The sequence below is a fragment of the Heterocephalus glaber genome, unplaced genomic scaffold (assembly GCF_053883595.1).
Source record: "Heterocephalus glaber isolate CG9 unplaced genomic scaffold, H.glaber_assembly_v1.0 deba00000071, whole genome shotgun sequence".
Lineage (NCBI taxonomy): Eukaryota > Metazoa > Chordata > Mammalia > Rodentia > Bathyergidae > Heterocephalus > Heterocephalus glaber.
The window spans coordinates 3,582,783-3,601,648 of record NW_028258137.1 but is presented as its reverse complement, the minus strand read 5'-3'; the positions used below and the strand labels follow the sequence as shown (position 1 = coordinate 3,601,648).

The 18,866-nt window shown below is 50.4% G+C and overlaps 1 protein-coding gene across 2 annotated transcripts; it reads left to right on the top strand.

Annotated features, from left to right (window-relative positions):
• Positions 1-3,223: 3,223 nt before the first annotated feature.
• Mlycd (malonyl-CoA decarboxylase) lies at positions 3,224-18,865 on the top strand. Of its 2 annotated transcripts, none has more exons than XM_004842780.4 (5): positions 3,224-3,844; positions 11,553-11,665; positions 12,906-13,062; positions 15,158-15,307; positions 17,192-18,865. In XM_004842780.4, exons 1-5 carry the CDS (start codon positions 3,296-3,298, stop codon positions 17,723-17,725), a joined length of 1,503 nt encoding a protein of 500 aa, XP_004842837.1. In that variant the 5' UTR covers positions 3,224-3,295; the 3' UTR covers positions 17,726-18,865. The 2 variants fall into 2 exon arrangements, with proteins under 2 accessions (XP_004842837.1, XP_087059035.1); XM_087202909.1 differs by having other exon boundaries at positions 3,225-3,556.
• The last annotated feature ends 1 nt before the right edge of the window (position 18,866 follows it).

Below are 18,866 nucleotides of genomic sequence, written 5' to 3'. Positions count from 1 at the left end.
CACACTCTAGATCCAGCCACCTCCCAAAACTCCCACCTATGACCACATGAGGCTTTGGAGGGACATCTAGACACAAGCCGTACACCTATCTTCCCTTCTAAGAGTTTTGTCGTTTTGGCTCTTACATTTCATGTTTGATTCATAATTTTCAGGGTGTGCAGTAGAGCTCCAGCTCATTCTTTTGCTTGTGGAAGTCTCCTGTCTTAGGACAATTTGTTGAAAAGACTCCTCTTTCATCACTGAATGGTCTTAGAACCTCTGTCAAAAATCAAGCAATCAAGCCAGCCATGGTGGTGCACACCTGTCATCCCAGCACTCAGAAGGCCGAGGCAGAAAGATCGCCACAAGTTTGAGGCCAGCCTGAGCTACATAGTGAGTTCAAGGTCAGACAAGAATATACAGTGAGACCCTTTCTCAAAAAAACAAACCAAAAAGAAAATCAAGCAATCATAGGTTCATGGCTTTATTTATGGATGCACAATTTTATTCCATTGATCTGTATGTCTACCCTTTTCCCAATACCTTATTGTTTTGATTATGGTGGCATTGTAGTAAGTTTTGAGATTAGACAACATTGGGTCCTCCCAGTTTGTTCTTTTTAAAGATTGTTTTGGCTCTTCAAGTCCCTTAATATTTTGGGTGTGTTTTTAAAATTAGTGCATATTAATTATAGAGAATAATAGGATTCATTGTGGCATTTTTATACATGCATGTAACATACTGTGACCATATTCACCCCCTTTACCCCCGGCCACCAGCCCCTTTCCTCTTCTCCATAGTCTTCCTTCTACTTTCACGTCATCTTTTTCTCCCCTAGATCCCACATATGATAGAAAACACACAAGACTCATCTTTCTGAGTCTGGCTTATTTTGCTTAATGAGACGATTTTTAGTCCCATCTATTAATACTATTTGGAGGTGATCCTTTGGGATGCAATGAAGGTTAAATGAGGACATAGAGCCCTAATCCGATGGACTGTTGCTTTATAAAAAGAGGAGAGACCTGAGCTAGGATGTTCTGTCTTGTCGTGTGATGCCATGTGCTCCTTTGGGACTCTGCAGAGAACCCCCACTAGCAAGAACCTCACCCATTTCAGTTGCCCAAACTTGAAATCACCAGCCTTCAGAACTGTGAGCTGAACAAGTCTTTACTCCTTATAAATCCTCAGTCTACAGTATCCACTTGAGGCAGAAAATAGACTGAGAAAGCGTATGACATCCTCTTCCACAAATGTACTGGGTTGAAGAAAGGGGGGAGAAGGAAATTGAAGGTCACTTGAGGCCTCAATTCCTACAGGATGTAGGAGCAGATCAGAGGGACATCGAAAACCCAGGGCAAAACAAGGATGACTGACACTGTAAAATCATGACATACTTATCTGTTCCCTTCCCAAAAATAAAGGATAAGACCCTGATTGGCCTAGTGCACACCAATCAACAAAGCAGTTTGCCCTGTAAGTATAGACACATCTCATACTCACCACATCTGAACAGCAGATTGGTGCTGTTAAGATAGCCTTTCTTCTGCCTCCTCTGCATTTGCCACACTTTACTCTTTCACTTCGCACTATACTAGTCCTGATTCCATTTCTTGCTAAGAGCTCCACTTCTCCACTCTTCACCAGAGTGAGGGCAAGGACCTGAAGAGATGTGGAGGGTCATTACTGGGGACCCCCCTCCTCCGCTGGACACGAGGACAAAATATATATCTCTCTTTTGGGTAATTATTGAAAATTATTTCAAAAGAAAACTTCAGAATTTCTGTCATCTTGGCAATTTCTCAAAGTATGGTTTTCCATTAAATAGAAATTGGCCAGGTGTGGTGGCACACACCTGTAATCCTAGCACTCAGGAGTCTGAGGCAGGAGGATCTCATGAGTTGAAGGCCAGCCTGGACTACACAGGGAGATCAAGTCCGGAAAAAGAAAAGAGAGAAATCTATGAAAACATGGATGTTAAAATGAAGGGCAGGGTAGAGGTTATAAAAGCCATGCTTTTGGTTTGGGGGAAGTGGATCTCTCACACACACACACACACACACACACACACACACACACACGTAGCTTCTGGTTTCAGTTTAAATATAACGTGTTTGGACTGGCCTTTCCTGACCATCGTGTGGTGTTGAGAAGTTATTCTGAAACAACTTGGCCCTCGTGGGAGATGACTAGACCCCCAAATGCTATGAGACTAAGAAAGAGAGGCAGGAGATCCAGGTGGATCCCTGCAAGTTGGGTAGAAAGAGGGGCATACAGATGGCTTAGGAGAAAAGTGACTTCATCCTGGCTGTACCTGGTTTATCTTAAGATAATATGGAAGAGTCAGGTACGTCCCCAGTTCCAGGGTCCAGTTGTAAAGCTCCACATACCACTCCAGCGGTTCTATTTGTGGTTTGCTGGGAAAGTGCAGGAAAAACAGACCAGGATAACTCTGGTGCAAGCACAGCCGTCATGATTCAAGATGGCCACGGGCACGTCAAGGCAAATCTATGCAGAAGTCATGCTAACTCTGTTTTACGCTACTTCACTGCTAATTTGCTTTATTGCAGTTATTACATTTCGTAGTTATTTTAATTGCCCGTCCCCACTCCGTGAGGGCAGGGTCAGGTTCATATTTATGGCCAGCCTAGCACAGGGCCTGGCCTACACCGGGTGGTTAAGAAACTTTCTGTTGAATGAGAAGCAAGGAGAAGCAGGCTGTGGAACAAGACCCTGGTAGCATCCACAGCTTTGCAGCAGGCAGCAGAAAGCAGGGTTCTGGAGTCTCTGTATAAGGCCCTGACAAGGAAGGACGCGCCCTGGCATGGTCAAACAAGGCAGCCTAGCCAGAGAATTACCGGGAGCACTTAGGGATGCACAGTGTAGAGTCCTAGCCTCCTCCTCTGACGCACTCCGGATCAGAATCTCTGGGCCGAGGAATCTGGGTGAACAACAGGTCCCCAGGCGACTCTGAAACATCTGGAGGCTGGAGGCGCTTGGATTTAAGCAACAAAGGTGCGTGCACTGTGGGGCGGAGGAGAAGGGCTAAGAAGGTGACTCCAGCCGGCTAGGGGTCAAGGCTTTAAACCAAAGACGCAGCCGGGCTAGAGCCCCGCGCCCCGAGGCCGCCCAACCTCTGGGACCTTTGGCCGCACTTGGCCGGCGGCCGCCCGGAACCCGCCCCAGCCTCCGATTGGCTGCTGCCCAGCCCATCCTCCGGTCTCGGCCAAGGGGATCGGCGCACGCCGGAAGCCGGAACGTGAAGCGCGGCGGTAGCGACGCAGCCGGCTTCTCCCGGGCTGCTATCCCTGGCGTCATGAGAGGCTTCGGGCCAGGCTTCGCCACACGGAGTCTCCTCCCGCTGCGGTTTGCCCCGCGGGCGCCGTGGCCGCCGTGGCCGCCGGGGCCCCTGCGGTGTGTCAGGCCGGCGGCGACGGGCTCCCTGACGCGGACCATGGACGAGCTGCTGCGCCGCGCCGTGCCGCCCAAGCCGGCCTACGAGCTGCGCGAGAAGACGCCGGCGCCCGCCGAGGGCCAGTGCGCCGACTTCGTGAGCTTCTACGACGGCCTGGCCGAGGTGGGCCAGCGCGCCGAGCTGCTGGGCCTCCTGGCGCAGGCTTTCGGTGTGGACCACGACCAGGTGGCCGAGCAGAGCGCCGGCGTGCTCCAGCTGCGCGAGCGGCCGCGGGAGGCGGCCGTGCTGCTGCAGGCCGAGGACCGGCTGCGCTACGCGCTGGTGCCGCGCTACCGCGGCCTCTTCCACAACATCAGCAAGCTGGACGGCGGCGTGCGCTTCTTGGTGCGCCTGCGGGCCGACCTGCTCGAGGCGCAGGCGCTCAAGCTGGTGGAGGGGCCGCACGTCCGGGTAAGGACGGCCCTCCCCGCGTGGGGCTCGCCCGGCCACGCCGCCTCCCCTGCGTGACAGCCCCCGAACTCTGCCCCTTCCTCCCCGCCTCTGAGTCCTTGCCTAGGCCCAGCGCGCCCCTGCCGCCCGCCCGCCAGCCTCACCTTGCAAGCCCCACCCACGTGTACAGCGTTCACTAAGCGCCCAGCTCTGCGCCACCCTCGAGGTGACTTTCAGGCCTGTCAGCGTGCTCTACAATGTCTTTCTGTTATTTTAACTGAGGTAGGGACAAAGGCAATCTAAAAACCTGGCTGGTGTCAGCCTGTTAATTGGGCACCCACTGTGTGTAAAATGATGTCCTAAGAAAGCCCGTGAAATGCACACAGGTGACTAGAATTTAAGATCACTGCCTCCTAAGAGTCTCAGTGCCTTCTGACCTTTCAGCTTCGAAACTTGTGGGCAGGTTATTTTAATTCCCTGAGCTCAGCCCTAAAAGCAGGGATTTTTGAGTTGACTTCTTGACAGAGCCAGTTGCTTAGTGCAGTGAATTCATGCCCAGATATATTCTTTGAGATTTAAATGACTGTGACCGGAAAAACGGCCTAGAGTCACATGTAGTCCTTGTGTAAAATAAATCTAATCATCTAAAATGTGGAGGGAACACCATCCTGCCCTTTTAGTGAGTGAAAATGACCGTGAGTGTTTCAGAACGTTTCTAACACTCAACTTTATTACATGGTTTTGAAAAGTTTAATAGCTAAATGATTATATCTGAAGTCATGTAAGAGCTCTAGAACTGGCCATTAACAGTTTTTACTTTTGCTCCTTCAGTCTCAGGGAGGTGATACCCTATTCTCTCATAGAGTAAGGAGATAACATGCTGAGGTTGTATGACTCGTCCAAGAACTCAGATGTGCTTCCGATTACCCACCCAGATCCATTGTACTCTGGGAGCTAACAGAAACTTATCTTTTTTGGCTGCTTAGCCTCAGATACATAAAAATTGGGTGTAGTGAAGAATCCAAGTGTTTACAGGGGCCATGATTTCATGACTCATGATAGCTGGTTCATTTATAATGCTGAGCATGACCTAGGACCACAGACCTTCGGCCGTAAGATTCCCAAACTGAAAAGGCCCAGTTCATTGGCTGTCACAGACTGAGCCACAGATTCTTACCGTGTTGACTCTTCCAGGTTCAAGCGCAGTCTGACTGGTTGAACTTTTGTGTTCCACATCATGAGGACATAGTGTTTGAAAGGCATTATCCCTCTACCCCGCCCCCCAAACTAGATGATTGGTGTCATGAAAACTGCAGCCTTGCCTTAAATTTCTTGCATAGCAAAATGGCAAGCGAATCTTTGAGATAGACTCAGTGTCCTGGCCTGAGGCAGACTCGGGACACTAATGAGTCACGATTGTCTGGATGTCAGACTGCTCCAGGCGCCCTCACAGGCTTCCGAACCCAGAGGCAAGCCAAGAAGGGCTAGAACAGCTTCCGCACAGCGGAGAGTCATAATAGCAGTGATTTGGAGAGCTTGGCTCGGGCTGATTCCTGAGGTCCCATCCGAGTCTACACCCCCTTGTTCTTCCCCACAGGAGGGAACTCATGGTTATCACGTAGCGTACGGGGAGCCTCGAGGGGAATGAATGCTCCAGCTCAGAGACGACCTTTGGGGAGGAGCTTGCTTCCGGGAAATCCAGGGAAGACAACCACGCTGAGCCCTTAGACATCGCTTTATTCATCTAGGCTGTCCTACACATTGCAGACTGTCAGGCCAGAAGTCATGGAGAATAGAGAAATGTATTGAGCAGAGAATGGATACAGTAGCCTGACCTTTGGCCCTCCACATAGTTTGGACTCATTGGCCACCGAAATTTCTAGTGGCTGTGTTGTGCCTCAATCATTTGTCCACCTAGAAACCCCAGCTTTATGTCCATCGCATAAAGTCAGTTAATTCCTTTCTCCTTCACTTTACTTAGTTACATAATTTGTTAAAAATCTCTGTCATTTAAATCATTCTGAAAATAGTTTTTTCTATCTCTAGAAATTGTCTGTTGGGGTTTGATCTCATAACCTATCATCAGAATCATTTAGCTGCTGGGTGTTTTTTAAATAGGTTTTAGCCGAGTGTGGTGGCTGCCTGTAATCCCAGCACTCAGGAAGCCAAGGCAAGAGGATTGATTGCCTTGAGTTTGAGCCCAGCTTGGGCTGCATGGTAAGTTCAAGGCCAGAATGAACTACATAATGAGACCCTGTCTCACAAATTATTTTTTTTAATTAAATTATAGTTGTGGGGGTTTTTTTGTGTTTTTTTTTTTGGTACTGGGGATCCAACTTGGGACCTTGCGCTTGCAAGGCAGGTGGCGGAACCACTGAGTTAAATCCCCGGCTCTTTTAAATTTTAGTTTTTAGAGTAGTTTTAGGTTCATGGAAACGCTAAATAGAAAATACAGATTCCCCAGATACCCCACACTCTCAGCCTCCCACACACATCTGCAAGTCACACACATCACTGTCACCCAGAGTCCATAGCGGACATTAGAGTTCACTGTGGGTGTTCTGTTTCAGTCTATTCTCATTCTTTAGGACTTTGTATCATGTTAAAGAAGCAACTCAGCTAGAACTTTTTGCTTTCAGGAATTCAGTGTTAAAAACTTACAGAAGTTTGGCATAGGACGCTTTAGAGCAGGACCCCCTTGAGTGGTCCAGTGGAGGAAGCTCAGAGTGGGAAGTGAGCAAGTCCCATTCCCTTCACACCATCTACTAAAAGATGTGATTCTAGCCGAGTAATATACCTCCCCTACACCCATTGGTTCTGCAGATTCAGTTGATGGAGTGAGCTCGACGTCAGCCTGGTTTTTTCCTAAGAGATGCCCTGAGAGATTTATTGGAGCTTTGCTAAACATACCGTAAACAAAGGAGGCACAGTTTGTCAGGAGCTCTTGCTCTCTCGTCAGGGTTGTGACTATGGGAAATGTAAGAATTCGTAAGATGGACCTTTCCATTACCCAGGCAGCCCAGCCAAAGGACTGCAGGCAGGTGGCCAGGCTGGGGATTCCTTGGATATTTTAAATCAGATAAGGTTTCTTTTCTCTCCCTTAGGGATGCTTAATCCTTTGGCCACAAAGTTTGAAGTCAATAGCAAGTCTCCTTGCTGGAAAGTACAAGTGGTACTTTGAAAGTTTTTACCATGTGGCAAAGATCAAATATCTGGGTTGTGTCTTTCAAGATAGAAAATTAATACGTGGAAAAAGAAAATGTGAACCTTGCCTGAAGTTTATTTTCAAAACATTACAGGCGTTGGGGTTTTTGAGTCATGAGTACCAGATCTCTACTGCTACAGTGTAGATTTGTGGGACTCTTGGATTACAAGTGAACTGGTCTTCATGGTGTGTTTCAGTAGAGGAATTTTAGTCATTTTAATAATCAAGGAATTTGGAGAAAAGGCACTTAATATCCTTGACCTCTGTGGTCACAAAACCCAAAATGTTAACCTATAGAAAAGGGAATAGTAAAGGAGTTAGTCGGCCTAGGGAGTGAACTGGAACCAATAAAGCAGCTTCAGCACGCCAGATGCATTCCTTTTGGTTAGAAAATGTTCTTTCCTTGGTTAAAGTTCTGGTGGGTTTAGAGGCTTATTAGTGGGCTTGTTATTTTTGCAGAAACTAGTGGTTTTACTTGTTCTTTCATGAGATGCCATTTGGGCTCAGGCGCAAATTCAGATCCACGGTCAGTATCACTTTGTTTCCTCATCTCCAGACCGCACTCGGGTGCACGGAGAGTACTGTAAAAGGTGACAGCTAATGTCAGCCAGATATGGCTGCCATGGAGGGAACAAAGTCTTCAGCCAGAGGAGGAATGCTGTTCACTGCCACCTCTGGACAGGGTGTGGCCAGCTGTGCCCAGCCTGCCTTCCTTCAGAGATCCATCTAGGGGTGTGTGGCAGGTGTGTGCTGTAGGGTGAGGCTTGTAGGATTTTTGTTTTTCTCCATACACATTTCATGGGGTCCGTTTGGCTGATGGCTTAAGTTTCTTTGAGACGACATCCCAGTGAGACAGTTGAATCCCCAGAGTAGTTGAAGGTCTGGGTGCTGCTCAGCCTGGACGGTGCCTGGTGGATGTTGGCATTGAGAGCGCAGAGAGGTGTCTTGATGGGCATTTGCAACAGGGGAGTCATGGTGAAGTGGGAGGTGCAAGAGCCTTAAGGGAAGTATGGGAGCCAGAGAAGGGAGTAAGCTCCGTCAGACCCGTAAGTCAGTACCGTGTTCCTGAGTGTTCTCATAAAGTCTGTGCTTAGCTATGCTAAATAAGAGTTTATTTTTAGATAAAAAGCACACCCCACTGTGTACAGCGCACACCTGGGAGGTGTGAGTTTCTGAGTCCATGCACCACTCTCCTTGCAGTGGCTGCCTCCTCCCTCCCAGCTTGGGGCTCCTGAGTACCTTCTCTTCTCATACCTAAGCTCAGCACATCTTCAGAGCCAAAAGTTTGTTGGCTGTTCTCTTAAACAGTGTCATCAGGAAAACTGGAGTTAGCAGTGCACAACAAACTGGCAACTAAAGCCAGCTTCAGCATCACCTAAAATATTCCCAGCAGTTGCACTGTCCAGCCTTTCATTGTTGATCTGCAATTGCTGCATTAATGAGCGAAAAACAGAGACTTCTTTCTCGCCTGCTGCTTGTAATGCGGCAATCTTACATGCTGTGGTAAGTAGCATCCTGAACAGCTGTCATCAAGTGCTAGAACTGGCCACTGGACTTCTGACCCTTAGCCTAGATTCCTGGTGGTCCGGTCCAGCATCACATGCCTTAGCTGTCAGCAGCCCAGAATAGAAGAAGGAGACTTTGAGAGGAGAGGTTTCATTAGCCCGTTTCTTTTATAACTCTTGAGTTTGTGTTAGTTATTTTTCTCTCATTTCTGACACAAAATACCTGGCACCCAAAGTTAAAGGGGAAGAGGTTTATTTGATCACAGTTTGTAGAGGTTTCAGTCCGTAATCTGCTGGCTCCAAGGCAGGGTGGCAGAGGGGCAACAGTTCATGGCAGTGAAGCAGCAAAATCAAGAGAAGCAGGAGGAGAATCACAGAGGGAAAATAGTTCATGGCACCCACCAGGTAGCAAAAGCAACAAAAGGAACCTTAACACCGTCTTTCTGCTCCTTTTATCTTATTCAGACTCGGGGGATTAGGGCGGTGCCAAACCAATCCCTCACATGTAGTGGTTTAGTAGTTACACGCCCTTGATCCTAGCGTCACACATTCCACATTTAGCTACCTTTGAAAAAGACTGCATGAGGCTTTGGGGGCACATCTCAACATAAGCCGCAACTGAGTTCATGCTGAAACCAGGTGTTTCCAGCTTTTTGCTGTCCTCAGTGTAATAGGGCTCCAGCGCGGCTTCTGCCCTACGGCTGAGCTAGCCTGTTCCTGACCATTCTGTACAGAAGTTCTTCACTTGGCCTCCTCGAGCCCCAGGAAATTGCATGCAACATTTTATTAATGTGTTGGCATTGGGGGTTCAGTGATTTTTAGCACATACTTGAGAGTGGGAGGATCCTGGGATTAAGAACCATTGTGGTCAAGTGCAGAGCACAGATTTTAAGAGCCATTCTGTATTGCCTGGCAAATGATCAAATAATCTCTCATCCTCAGGGCCTGCTACTCCCAATCATCATTCCTTTTTCTTTTTATCTGATATCAGTCCATTAATGAATCCTGTGGGAACTATAGAAATGAATCAGAAATGGACTTTACCCTTACAGAGATTAGATAGAGACAGAGAGTAAAGGAGATTAGGTAGGGAATCCAGGTGAAGGAGCTGCAGAGATTATCCTGCACAGCAGCCTATCCAGCGCTGAGTCCTTTCTCAGCTCCACAGGGTTTGCGTCTGTCCTGTGCACATCACATCTGTGATGCACTGCACCCTCTCCCACAATGACATCTGCGGACAGCATTGCCCTCAGAGCTCCTTCCTGACGTTAAATCCAGTCCCGTTTGAGTGTCTGTGACTTCCACAGTTGGTCCTAGATTTGTCCTCTCCCTGGCCTTCTCTGTGCCCTAGTGCTTAAGGATATAAAGATAGACCTCATACACTGCTAAAAACTTCCCCAAGCCACCCACCACTGCACCTTTTGCTCAGGTGACAGAGGTCTAAGATTTTTCATCTTGTAACAGGAATTAAAACATAAGTTGGCACTACAAAGTTCGTACAGCTGTTAAAAACTGGACTTTATAGGTGATACCCATCATGTCCTTGGTGAACCTTACACCAAGATTCAGAAGGTCAGTTCAGAACCAGAGGCACTGAGATGTTTACTGTCATTTAATAATACTATTCGGTGTATATGGTAGCATATAGTTCACCTAGTTTACCCATGAGTAACAGGAAACCCAAAGTAAATGGTGGTTTGAAAAACAGGTTGGTCTCAAGGGTGGTCAGAGTCTAAGGGTAGGCAGCCCAGGGCTGTTTCTGCTCTGTAGTGTGCTCAGTGATCCAGGCTTCGGTAGTTATTCTGCCCTGAAAAACCATGTTGGAAGTCACCTCATGCCCCCATGGTTGTTCCCATGCTAGCCATTCCAGCATAGCACAGGACAAGGAAAGGGCGTGCTTCTGCAATCTTTTAGGGGTCCTCAGAGCTGCCAGGGGGCCTGCTCACACCTTGTCAGCCAGATCTTGGTCACAGGACCGAGGTGCAGCACAGTCTTTATTCTGGACACCCATGTGCCTGGCTGAAAAACAAGGCTTCTCTTTGCTTAGAAGGAAGAGAAAGCAGCCGCTGGACAACCCCAGCGTTACCTGCCATCCTCGGCACCCTCACTACTGTGTCTGGCAGCAGCCTTTTGCTGTTCCATGCTCAGCTGTACAAGGCTGCCCTGAGTGCAGATTCTGCCCCAGCTTGTGTACCTCTTGTTCAACTCTTGCCTGAAAGGTTTCAGCACAAATGGGTCTTTGGTGTCAGCTCAGAGCATTTTTAGAAGTAAAGCAAAATAGTATAATTTTGTCGAATCTGAAGTACATTGTTTGCAAAATGCACTATATTTTAGGTTCCCCTAAAGTAGATGCCACCAATTAAAATGCTACCAATTAAGCTGTGAACCACCATTCTTTACGAGGTGTTGCCTGATGTTCAAACATGAAGAAGCGGCATCTTCAAGTTGATAAAACAGATCCTGGACGAGTCCTTGTTTCTCTTGGGAAGCACGGGCGTAATGTGCCACATCAAAGAATGCCCCATGTGGGGAGGGCTTGCTGGGCCTGTGCGGTCCACATTGCTGCTTCGTGTAAGGTGCATGTTTCATTGTCCTGTTTGTTTGTTGAGACAGAGTCTCACTAGGTAGCCCAGGCCAGCCTCAAATCCGAAGCAATCCTCCTACCTCAGCCTTCCTGAGATCCTGGGGTCACAGTTGCACTCCACCACGCCCAGCTATCCTATTACATGTTTACTTAGGTTCGCTGCAGTGAATTTATTGGAACAGATTGTATGATTTGGGCAGCTTAGCTCAAAATTAACTTTCCCATTCAAACATCTTACAGACTACAGTGGTAAAGTCTAAGTAGAGAGCAGGTTAAGGCCTGGTTTGAGATGCGAGTTCCTTAGAGGCGGCAGGACATCGTCATGCAAGTTTCTCTTCTATCACAGCTAAGCGTTTTAACCTGCTGTGTCATGGTGATGCAAAGGTGGTTTGGGGCTGAGGTACCTCGATAACCAACCCTGTCTCTTCTTTGCAGGAGATGAATGGGGTGCTGAAAAGCATGCTCTCAGAATGGTTTTCCCCTGGGTTCCTGAACCTAGAAAGGGTCACCTGGCATTCGCCATGTGAGGTGCTTCAGAAAATCAGCGAGTGAGTATCAAAGTTTTCCCATCTTTATGTTGTAGCTGAAGGCCAACGCCCATCCACATGTACATTTTATTCTGACCTAACAAGTCCCCAACCCAGTGTTCACCAGTGCGGTGGCTGCCATCTCACGTGACACTGAGATGGGGGCAGGGCCGGGAGAGAAGCTCTCCTGTCTGGCAATAACCCGGGCCTTGTCTGTAGCCTGTTTAAAGCAAACAGGCCCATTTATGGCTTCCTCAGGCTACATTGTCAGAGTTTTGTGAACTCACTGGACCAGGTGTTTGCATTAGTAATCAAGAGAGCATTTATCACTGGGTATTTTGGTGCACAACTATAATCCCAGTGCTCAGGGGGCTGAGGCAGGAGGATTGCTCTGAGTTCCAAGGCAGCTTGGGCTACATAGTGAGTTCAAGTAAGCCTGAACTGCCTAGTGTAACCCTGTCTCAAAAAGCCAAAATAGGCTGGGGATTTAGCTCAGTGGTTTTGCCGCCTGCTGTGCAAGCGTTAAGGACCCGAGTTCGATCCCTGGTACAAAAAAAAAAAAAAAAAAAAATCCAAAATAAAGGGGGGGGGCGGGGTCCAGGGATTTAGCTCAGTGGTTCGGCTGCCTGCCTCAAAAGCGCAAGGACCTGAGTTCAATCCCCGGTGCCAAAAAAAGAAAGCATTCACCTCATCTAATTCTTACGTCTCCCTGGTGAGAATCTAAATGAGCTGTGTCAAGTGTGTGATCGCCGCATGTCTGGGACACAGCGTCGCACAGCCTGTGCCTTGCGGCCTCCTGCCCACACCCTGTGCTGTCTTGTCCTGTGGCATCTGAGGCCTGAGAACGTCCTGCCCTTAGACGCGTCGGTGATGACAGTGCCTGCTGAGACAAAGTTGTGGTGGGGATGAGGATGGGGAACAAAGGGACCCGAGAGGGAGCGTGCACAGCTTGGGCGACCACCTGAAACCCAGGGATCCCAAGGAGAGACAGCTACGGCGAGGCCCACGGTCAGCATCACAGACCAGCAGTCTGGTGTTGCGAATGAGAGCACAGCCCTGTGTGTAAAGTGGTCGCAAATTGCAGTTTCTCTCAGTGCTGTTTCACATTAAAATGATTTTCTTCGAGTTTTCCATTAGTGTCACTGAGAGCTATATTGAAGGATGTATTTGGCCTTTGTGGGTAGCGGGCGTAGAAATCAGCAGTTGTTATTTAACTTTACGAGTAAGTTGTGTTCGTCTTCTCTGTGTGATTCCTCGTCAGGTCTGAGGCCGTGCATCCTGTAAAGAACTGGATGGATTTGAAACAGCGCGTGGGGCCCTACAGGCGGTGTTATATCTTTTCTCACTGTTCGACCCCTGGGGAGCCCCTGATCGTTCTGCATGTGGCGCTCACCAGCGACATTTCCAACAATATCCAGGTACCTACAGATGGAACTCAGGACAAGATAGCATCTCACAGAGTCCCTTAAGGTTTTGTTTTGTTTTTAGCTTGGTTTTATGTTCTTCTGCTCCTCTTTTTTGTTTTTGTTTTTGAGCCAGAGCCTTGCTTTGTGGTTCAGGCAGGTCTTGAACTCAGGGAGATCCTCCTGGCTCAGCCTGCTGAGTAATGGGATTACAGGTGTGAGCCACCATGCCCAGCTTATTTTCTTTCCTAAAAGCAGTTGCTTTGAATTTTCATAGACTTTGGACATGGGCTGATGAGCCCTCCAGATGTGTAGTTACAGAACTTTGTTAAGTGCCTGTGGGCACTTTTAAGAGATGTGTGACTGAGAAATTGTCAGATAGAGCGGTGCAGATCTGCTGCGGAGTAGAGGGCGGGGCATGATGGCCTCAGCCGGTCCCTCCTGTGGCCAGCTGGGCTCCTCTTGGAGGAAGAGGGCCTCCAGGGAAGCGCACATAGGACTGCAGGTCTCAGTGGAGATCACAGCAGTGGGTTGGAGTGTGAGGCCCGGGGCTGAGGGTTTGTGAGGCCCGAGGCCTGGGATCAGAATAGCTGTGAGGCAGGCAGTGAGCGATAAGACTTTGCAAGAGATGCCCCGGGGCAGAGTCTGTGCATCTGAGATGTCACAGTCATTGAGCAGGGCAAGCAGGCAGTGCCTCAGTCACCGGGGACTCCCTCAAAGGTCTGGAGTGTGAAGGAGCAGCCTCTCACGCGCTGCCGTAGGACTGGAGGCTATCCGGGCCTCTGAGAGGGCAGTTTGGAGTGTGTTCCAGTGAGGGATGCCTTCCTCTGACCAGCCTGAAATCTCCACTGCAGAGTCCCGACATGCAGCGCTGCCTACTGTAGAACACTCGAGGTCCTCGCTGTCCTTCAGTGGAGGCTGCTCAGTCGATGCTGTGAGAACAGGCCCTCCACCACACACACACACGGGGTCTCTGTTTAAATGGTGGTGTAGGTTTATGTTTGACACAGAAAGCCAGCCTGGACTTACTGGCGAATAATAATCCAGGTTACAGAAAAGCACGCAGTGTGCAGCCTTAATTACAATATTTGTGATATCTGTTGAGCATACTCTGTTATCCGTTGGGCCGTGAAACATGTTCTGTGTGAAATGGCTCAGCATTGCATGAGCTATGTATCAGTTGTATCGTGGGCCTCGTTTTAGACATAAGAACACTGAAGCTTAGGGAAATGGCTGTAACTTGCCCACCGTCTGGAGCAGTAGGGATGGGATGGAGATTCAAACCCAGCCTGTGTCTGTGACCCCACGAAAAAAGTGCTTTCCATGAGTTCTGGGCGAAGCAGCCCTCATGAGGAGCCCAGTGTAGCTGGTGGAAGGTAAAGCAGCTTAGAGGTGTTCTTCCAAAGCCAGTTGTGTGCCTGCCTCAGCTGCTGAAAGGGAGCCGCTTGCTGGTGCGCTGCGAGTACTGACTAGGGTTCCAAAGACCTGCCCGCAAAGGTGAGCTGATAGTCAGGCTTCAGCTGAGTGCCTTTCCAGTCTTCATAGATTGCTTTGTATGTGTGTCTGTGTGAATCTGAGTTTTCATTTAGTAAAACTAAGGATGTTGGCACAAAATTAAAAAGTTAAAAAGAAGAGCCCTCAAAGGGTTAATTTTGAAAAAAGATAATTTACTTTGGCCTGCTGAGAAATCTGAAAAACTAACGTTCAGAGAAAGGAGCAAAAGTAACTAAAGAGTAGAAAAGCAGGGCTTTGAGAAAAATGTACAGAACCCAGAGCTTAGATGGCCGCATTGGCCTCAGTGCAGGTTCCAGGCAGGGGCACTTCAGCATCAAGTGCCAGTTTGCGCGGAGGCCTGGGAGGGGCAAAAGGGCACTGAAGAGCCATTCAGCAGAGCTTGCATAAGAGTCTCAAAACAGCAGAAATGAAGGCGCTGAGCAGGCACCCCGGGGAGGTGGGGAAGTGGTCAGCTGTGAGAACTTTCAGAACAGCAGAGAGCATTGCAGCCTAAACCATTGATCTCTCTGAGAAGCATCCTGTGGCCATTGGCAGGGGCGGGCTGCAGGCGGGAGAGCGGCCTCCCCACCTGGGACCCCTGGTTCGTGTGTCTCAGGCCATCATAAAGGAGCGGCCCCCGTCAGAAATGGAGGAGAGGGGCAGAATCACCACCGCCATCTTTTACTCCGTCAGCCTCATACAGCAGGGACTGCAGGGCGTCGAGCTGGGAACTTTCCTCGTAAAGCGGGTCCTCAACGAGCTGCAGGTGAGTGTGGCCTCGAGAGGCGGTGGCCACATCCTGGTGGTCCCACTGGTGCGTCCCGCTGTCAGGCGTCCTGATGGGAGCTGGGTCCTGCCCACTCCTTGGGCACAGGACAGAGACGGGAGTGAGCAGAAAGAAAAGAGGAGGAACAGAACAGTGCCCGTTGCTCCTCAGCAGGTCCTAGGAGCCGCAAGACTGCTGAGAGAGGCCACCCAAAACCCGGCCTGTCGCTAACTGCAAATGAAGCTGTGGGCTGAGACCGTGAGCCCTTGAGGGCCACCTTGCCCTGGCTGGCCAGTTGCTCCTCGCCGCCCGAGCTGTCCCCGCTGCTCCCTCCACTCCCCTGCTGTCTGGGCCCAGGGCCTCACACCTGTGCCTGGCCGCCTGCACCGCGCAGGGCCCCTGGCTCCTGTCGGTCCATCAGCAGGGCTTTCTCACAGCCTGGTTAGAGCGAGCAAGCACTGCAGCTTGCTGTTGGCCTCACCCCTTCTTGCTGCCTCCAAAGGACACTTCCTCAGCCCTGTGACAGCAATACACCGCTGCTTTGGGCCCAGATTGAAAGCTGCCCCAGAGGCACTGGAGAGAGCTTCTGTGCATGGGTCTGCTCCGGCAGAGTGACCGGATCGCTGAGCACTGCGCTGCTTTAGCGTGGCTGCTGCAGCGGAGGACAGCAGAGTGGAGTCCGCTCATGATCAGTTCTAACCCGGGAGCTCAGCGTGTGGTTTCTTCACTGCCGTTCTGCTGCTCTTCCCCCGGAGGTGCTAACAGGCCACATCCAATTAGTACACGCTTCTTCTTAGCCTTTTTCTGTGCTGGTGCAGTTGGGGTGTGGGGCTGTAAGGGCAAGAAAGGCAGTAAGAGGGTGAGCAGGATCCTGGGTTCTGTGTGAGCCCACCACACTGCACCGTGACCGAGCAGCCACCCTGGCAGGGCCCCTTCCGTGCACTCAGCTTGAGCCGGAGGCCTGCAGGAACCTTGAAGGAAGGCTGCCCTCTGCACAAGCGGCTGTACGGGGTTGCACATGCCAAAGACGAGCCTCCGCACATACCCAGCATGCAGGCCGTGGTTAGGGGAGCCGTGGCAGTTCTGTATTTTTGAATTTGAAATGATACTTAGAAAATGTATGGCTCCTAATATACATCCGTGATGCAGGCTGTACAGTAGATTCCCAGCCTCGTAGAGACCAGAGCATTACGCTTATCAGACTGTTGACAGGAAGATTCTCACAGTGGTGGAGTATGGTGCTTTTCTTTTTTCATAAATTAAAACAAATCTATAATAAGCACATATTACATTTATAATCATAAAATTCTGGACTTTTAAAAATAATCAAGATCTCTGGACAATTTGAACAGGAATGAAGGAACTGTGTGGTTTGGTGACAGACCCTTGCCTGCCCCTCCGGTCCCCCACCATCCCTTCAGAAGTGTAGCTGGGTGTTGCTTATCCACTCACACTTCCCTGGGCCCTTGAGTGCCGCCACGTGTCAGACCAGACTCCGTGCTCCAATGGCCTCCCAGGAGGGTGTGCTGCGATGGGAAGGTGAAGCCGGTGGTGGTCAGAGCGATCACGGTTCGGGGCCAGAGCTCTGCTTGGTTGCAGGCAACTCCCCGGCCTCTGTTTTGCCACTGTAACAATGGTGCAGATGGAGACAGCACCTTAAAAGCCCTGCCTTGGGGACTCAAGGTGCCTCCAGGCCCTGGCACACACCAGCTTCCTAATACATGTGCCTTGAAAGAAGAAAAGCACAGTCATCGATGTCACGTGTCACCCTGTCTGCTACAGAGCAGTGATATTAGACAGTGAGTTGAGTGGTGTCCCGTGTGGGTTCGAGTCTGCTGAATCTGTATTTTCTCCACCTTCCTCTCTCCATCACCTGCTGTACAGAAAGAGTTTCCTCAGCTGGGGGCCATTTCCAGTCTGTCACCCATACCTGGATTCACCAAGTGGCTTCTGGGGCTTCTGAGCTCGCAGACAACGGAGCATGGGCGGAAGGAACTGTTCACAGATTCGGAGCATAAAGAAATCGCCGAGATTGTCGGCAGCCCAGTCCACGAGACCCTCAGGGTTCTCCTCAGCAGCAGCGAGTGGGCACAGTCGGAGAAGCTGGTGCGGGCGCTCCAAGTGCCCCTGATGCGGGTCTGCGCCTGGTACCTGTACGGGGAGAAGCACCGCGGCTTCGCCCTCAGCCATGTGGCCAACTTCCACCTGCAGAACGGGGCTGTGATGTGGCGGATCAACTGGATGGCCGACCGCAGCCCCAGGGGCCTCACCAGCTCATGTGGCCTCATGGCCAACTTCCGCTACTACTCAGAGGAGCTGGGCCCCAACAGCACCGCCTACCTGGGCTCTAAGAGCATCAAGGCTTCCGAGCAGGTCCTCCGCCTGGTGGCCCAGTTCCAGGAGAACAGCAAGCTCTAGGCACAGCCCTCCCACAGCTCAGGGCCCCATCCCAAAAGGGTCACCTCCTGGGGGTCAGGAGAGGCCTTGTGACACAGCCGTGCTGTGTCACCTGCTGCAGCAGGGCACTCCTCAAGGCCGTGACGCAGCTGTTGCTGCACTGGCAAAGATGTGCCACCCAAAGGAGGTGGCGGGCGCTGGTGCCCACACCCTGGGGGCCACTGTGCACCCCCCAAGGTGCCAGGAAGCTCTGTGACCTCTGTGTCACCCAGGGGTGTAGTCAGGAACCATTCTCCCTGGAGCTGGCGGGGCGGGGCGGGCCTCGGCCGTGGCTGCTGGGGCCATTTCTCTGCTCGGTGTAGAGCGCTGACGGGCTGTGCTGTGCTCTGCCAAGGAAGCGCCAAGCTCCCATCTAACCAGGCACCTGACCGAGATGTCGCTGCCCGAGGCCGAAGTCGAGTGCGAGACTAAAGCTAGTGAGTCAAGTTCATAATGAACTGCACAGTAAAGAATGAGTTTGTTCTAGAAAGCACTGAACGTGGTTATTTAATGGTGGTTGTCCTTAAGATTAGACTCCAGGGAAGCTGGAATCAGCTCTGAGGAGCCGGCTGAGCCTTGGGCTCCCCGCCAGCCCACGGGAGGAGGGTGTGGCAGTGCATGTGTGTGGAGAACTGGGGAAGGGGACGTTACCAGTACCTCTGCAGTAAGTCCTAGCGAATTACAGGAAAGGTAGACAAATGAGACTGAGAAGAAGCTGAGCTGTGGGTCTGATCAGTGCTGCTCTGGGCGGCAAAGACAAAAGACCCCCAGCTTACTGCACCTTTTATTCAGTACTCAGTACATCGGGAGAAACAGATGTAACAAGTGAAATGCAGAGTTCAGTGCCTCATATTCGGATAAGCAAGGTGTAACAAAAGACTGGGGGGCTGCGGAAATCCAAGAACAGTGAGGAACTAAGCAGATGAAGATTTGGTTCCTCCCTGGAGTCTCCTGCAGGTGTGGTCTTGCCCTGGAGCATCGCAGCATCATGGGATCACTGAGGTCTCAGTTGTGACCCGAGGCCAAAATGGAGTTGTGTCTCGGAATGCCATAGCTGGGCTGTAGGGAAGAACTAGGCTAACCAAATGATTTTGCCCTAGAATTATGTAACATTGCTCCCGAC